Below are 4,811 nucleotides of genomic sequence, written 5' to 3' on the forward strand. Positions count from 1 at the left end.
ATGCGAACTCAAAAATCGTTCTCGAATTATAAATCTCATATGAAGCTCATTTAATCAAACTCTCGACGGCTGTTATTTGGTCTGAGCCCGAGTCTAATTTTTTCGAACCTTGATCTATGTTCAACTATTTTATTCGGATCCGTACTCTCAAACGGAATACTCAATATGTCGTCCTCTAAATCAATTTTATCTGTTTCAGCTAAATATCCCATGTTCGAACCGAATTTAAAACCCCGTATCGACAGCGATTTTAAATTGTCACGATTCGATTTCTCCGACTAAAAATCCAAAGCCGATCAGAAATCTGAGAGACACATTTATTTCTAAAATAGTGCGCGAGGAATTATTTCCGAGCGAAATCAAATCCAACTCTCGGCCGAATTAATCGCTCAATTGTCCATTCGCCGAAACTCTAATTCGCTCTGTTCTCCGTAGAAACGGATTTCGCAGAAGCATTTTTATTCCGGAAATAATTTAACCCAGCCCGATTTCGTTTTGGGCCAAGCCCATTCCAGCCCATTAGGCCCACTAAGAAACCCTAACCCTAGCCCATGTCTATAAATAGGGGTGCTCACTTGGTCATTTTCCACTCCCACCCCTCCATTTTTCCCTAGCCGCCACTCTCTCTTCTCCTTTTCTCTCCCACGCACGCACTCTCTCCTGTCTCCTCCCTCACGGCGGCAACAGCCACCAGGAAGCTCCTCCACGCCATGGTTGTGGGCTCCCATGGCGAGCAGCTTTCCTGCCCATGGCGCCCTTCCTCCTCGGCTCAATGGTGTGGCCGAGCAGCAGCCCCCAGCTCTCCTCTCTCCATGGCGCAGGGAGCAGTTCCCCTGGCCGAGCTCCATTCCAGCAGGGACGCCCAGGTCCCGACGGCCCCTGCGCAGCTCCTCCTCGCGGCCACCATGGTGCTCGACGCCTCTCCCCTTCAAGTGCAGCAGCTCCATTCCTCTCCTTCCCATGGCGCCCCCATTCCTTCCATGGAAAAACCAGCAGCCACCCCTCTGTTGCTGCCGAGCTCCAGCTCCGGCCAGCAGCCATGGCGCCGAGGATTCCCTGCGCGCGAGCACAAGCCCCATTTCTTCTACCTCTGTCCGCGCCCAGCAGCATCCCTGCGCAGCGCCGCTGCTCCATCTCCTCCCCATATTCCCCACCAAACAGCACCCGCAGCGAGTCGCCGTCGCCCATGGCCGAGCCCCCTTCCTCCCCGGCCGCCTAGCACACTGTCCAGGGCGCCCAGAAATCCCAGCAGCGAGCTCCACCGCCGACCTGCGCAGCAAGCTGCGCGCTGCAGCAGCATGCCGTGTGTTCGCTGTTTTGCGCAGCCCCATCCGCGACGCCGTCGAAACCCGTGGTGAGAAACCCCCGCTGCCCTTGCTGCTGTTATATTTTTATTTTTGGTCTCGGTGAAATTGTTTAAAGGTTGTGTGTGTCTAATCGCAGCTAGCCGTCAATCGCCATTCGTCGCGCACGCGTGTTCGATACAAGACCGGTCGGGTGCACCACGTGCTTGCACAAGTCAACTCCGATCCCGTTCAGGTTGATCGATTTATAATAATACATATGCTTTGTTTGATATCGGCCAGTGCATGTATATATGCGGATGTGTGTAATATGTTTCGGCTATACACGTTGGTAGGATCGCATTTGCGAATAAGAGAACAAGAGGTTGTTGATGTGTGCGATTTGTAGTTTGTCTAATTACGTTTTGGTCGATGTGATGTATAGTGGTGTTTGATTAGATGTGGGTATAAAATGTTTGGATTATATGCCGTGGCCGAGTCGCATTCACGTTTTGGTAAACACGTGTGTCGTGCTTGTTTTATGTGATGAGTAAGTTTGGAAATATATGTGATGTGAGGATTGAATTAGTGCACGTATGTGTGTGTGTGCCGTGGTGTGATATAGTAGTGGTGGCGTGAGATATTTAATGGAGGTGTGCGGGTATATGCCGTAATATGGTTATACTCGCGACGAGGAAAGATGTATGTATTGTGTAACACGACGCTTAGATCGCTAATATATAGTCGTGCGAAGTATGCTCATAATGGTTGTGTGATTAAGGAGTGATGTAGTGGCAAGCGAGAAGTAAGTTTAATATTTTTAAAAACGATTAGTTGATAGCATCTGTCGGTGTCGTCATGCTTTCTGTTGTATGACGGGTCGATGCCTTGCCTTGTCAAATATTGCATTCCATGCCCCTTTGGATAAATAAATGTCTTGTTGATCGATTAGAGGTCTTATACGAGTGTTATCACAACCCAATAACTATTGAAGGCAAGTAGCGTGCACAAGTCGGTCCTTGTTAAAATTGAAGAACAATCCGCTAAGATATACACATATGTGCTTTAGGTCATTCAATAGCCAGTGTAAGTCTTATATAGTTTTATACCATGTTTTAATGTCTCTATGTTAGACCTCCTAAAATATGGTGTTTTAAGTGACTTGTGTGTTAACTAATTCAAGTTGAGCAATGGTTGAGAAACAGTGATCAATCGGCTCCAACCCATGTTCTTGAGTTACGATATCTAAATGGGTTGCTAAGTCTTATGCTGTGATTAGCCAACTAATGTTGAGGAGTCAAATTCGTTAAGTGATTGTTATATATGTGTTGTCTCGTATTGCGATAATAATATGCAAGCCGACGTGTAGGATGTGTAGCGGCCTAGATTGTTACTCTGGCTAGCCGACTTGTTAGATGGCTTTGGTTAAGTTTGTAGTCGCGATGAATTGCTTGTTGTGGTCTAAATGTGTATGGTTATGGTTGCGAATGAAAAGTAGTAGTGCTCAGGTGATGTCTAAATTAAAATGCAAACTATTGGTGAAAAGCGCTTCGATATTGATTGTTATAGATAATGCATTGTTAATTGAGTATGGTACTTTTAGTGCGCAAAATAACTTGTATAAAAATTAGTAAGTCCACATGTTAGTTCTCACTTAGTTATTTTAACTCTAACAATTGTCAAAGTGTTAGAATGATTTAAGTCTCTAGAACGCGACAATTCTTGAATTGTATAGGAGCTGAAATTTATTAATCGCTGTTTTGGACTGCACGTACTGTTTTAGTTGTGCTGTATGTTTGATGAACTGAATTATGTTTTCTGTAGATATGTGCTATAGAAAAGTGGTAGATAACTTTATTATCTTGCTGGTGTTAAAATTTGACAGCCATAGGTCTGACAGTTTAGGAGTTATGCTTTTTATAAATTCAGTGACTGAATCTGTCCAAATTCTGTACAGATTTCAGAAGCTGCATTGTTTGCTTAAGTTAATGTTAGAATAAGTCCTTGTCGATTATAAGAAAGTTGTAGAGGCTTTTCTAATCTTGCTTGTGTTAAAATTTCATAACTACAGGCCTGATAGTTTAAGAGTTATGAATTTTTCAAACTGGTTACTGTGTTCTGTCCACCGTCAGAACAGATTTCGAAAACTGTAATAATTGGTTTAGTTAAACCTGGAATCACTTCTTGGTGATTATAAAAGTTATGTAGTACTTTTCCCAAGCTTTCCAAAAAGTCTTGGATCACTATTTTTGGTGATCTGAAGATTAAGTTATGGATGTTTAAAGTGTGAAGACTGAATCTGTCCAGTTTTGGACAGCACAGCCTTCATAGTGTATTTTACCCTTGATACATGTTAAATCAGCCAGTGATGTTTATAAATAATTTGTAGAACATTTAATTAGCTTTCCAGAAAGTCTAGGATTACCTTGTTTGGATGTCTGAATCTGTAGTTGTGAATTTTTGAAGTTGCAAGTCTGAATCTGTCCAAATCTGGACAGAACTGTTGTGTTAGCACTGTTTGACCTTGCTAAGTGCTGAATCCTGTGGAGGTAAAAATACCAAAGTTGTAGAGCACTTTTTAAGCTTTCCAAAAAGTCCTAGTTTGCTATTTTTGGATTCATATTTTAAAAGTTATGATTAAAACAAGTGACTGCTGTATTGCTGTCCAAAAATCTGCAAGTGCCCATTTGATGATTGAGTTCACCCGTTTGGCTAAAAATGCTTAGTTAGCACTTAGCGGGCATAGACTCGTAATGGCTAAACATAGACTAACATGTGTTCCATGATTAAGGTGCTTGCTTGCTGTAGTTGATTGTGATAGATGAGTCCGTCGACTTGGATGCATCGGTCCTCTGTTAAACTTGTTTGTGATGCTTTTGTGTGATCAATAGAACTAATGCAAAGTCATAGCAATTAAATAAATGCGTGTACCTGTGATATCGTATTTGTGTTGCGTAAATAAATAAGATATGGTCGTCTTGTTAATGGTGTTAATGATGAACGCTGATAACGTACGAATAGCTAGCGCTTGTGTATAGTCGTTGCGGTGTCTTACTACTTGCTGTTTAGTTCGCTACCGTGTATTGTATATCTTGTGATAACTTTTCATTATATTCATACATATGCATCTTGCATCTCATTTAGGACCGAGAGATGGTGATCGTGCACGTGATATGGTGCCAACCACAGGATGCCGTTGGTGGACGACCCAAGGAAGGATGGACTTAACCACTGGATGCTAGCCAAGCGAGTACCCACCCCAGCAAACACTATCTAAGTGTCAAAATAAAGGCAAGCCCCGGTTTTATGCATAACCGTTATATATGCTATTTTACTGCACTTAATGTTTGTAGGCTTGTACTGTGCACTTAAGTGTAGGAGTTGTTTGAAACCCTAGTTGCATGATCTCAGGAATCCTATTGAGATGGATACTAGTATGCTAGGTAGAGTAGCTGCTTTGCTAATTAGGGATCTCGGTAGAAGACGAGTGATTTTTCTAGCACTCGCGCGAGGTCAGGAATTGGTTGT

The 4,811-nt window shown here is 42.9% G+C and overlaps 1 protein-coding gene across 1 annotated transcript; it reads left to right on the forward strand.

Moving 5' to 3' along the window:
• Positions 1-596: 596 nt before the first annotated feature.
• Positions 597-4,574, forward strand: LOC103646919 (uncharacterized). The gene is made up of 3 exons (XM_020549318.3): positions 597-1,354; positions 1,444-1,539; positions 4,428-4,574. Exons 1-3 carry the CDS (start codon positions 727-729, stop codon positions 4,523-4,525), a joined length of 822 nt encoding a protein of 273 aa, XP_020404907.1. The 5' UTR covers positions 597-726; the 3' UTR covers positions 4,526-4,574.
• Positions 4,575-4,811: the final 237 nt, after the last annotated feature.

Source organism: Zea mays, chromosome 2 (assembly GCF_902167145.1).
Source record: "Zea mays cultivar B73 chromosome 2, Zm-B73-REFERENCE-NAM-5.0, whole genome shotgun sequence".
Classification (NCBI taxonomy): Eukaryota; Viridiplantae; Streptophyta; class Magnoliopsida; order Poales; family Poaceae; genus Zea; species Zea mays.

Coding starts and splice junctions, on each gene's coding strand:
- LOC103646919 (XM_020549318.3), top strand. CDS start 727: ATGGCGAGCAGCTTTCCTGCCCATGGCGCCCTTCCTCCTCGGCTCAAT. Junction 1,355..1,443: donor CGACGCCGTCGAAACCCGTG/GTGAGAAACCCC, acceptor GTCTAATCGCAG/CTAGCCGTCAATCGCCATTC. Junction 1,540..4,427: donor TCAACTCCGATCCCGTTCAG/GTTGATCGATTT, acceptor CATCTCATTTAG/GACCGAGAGATGGTGATCGT.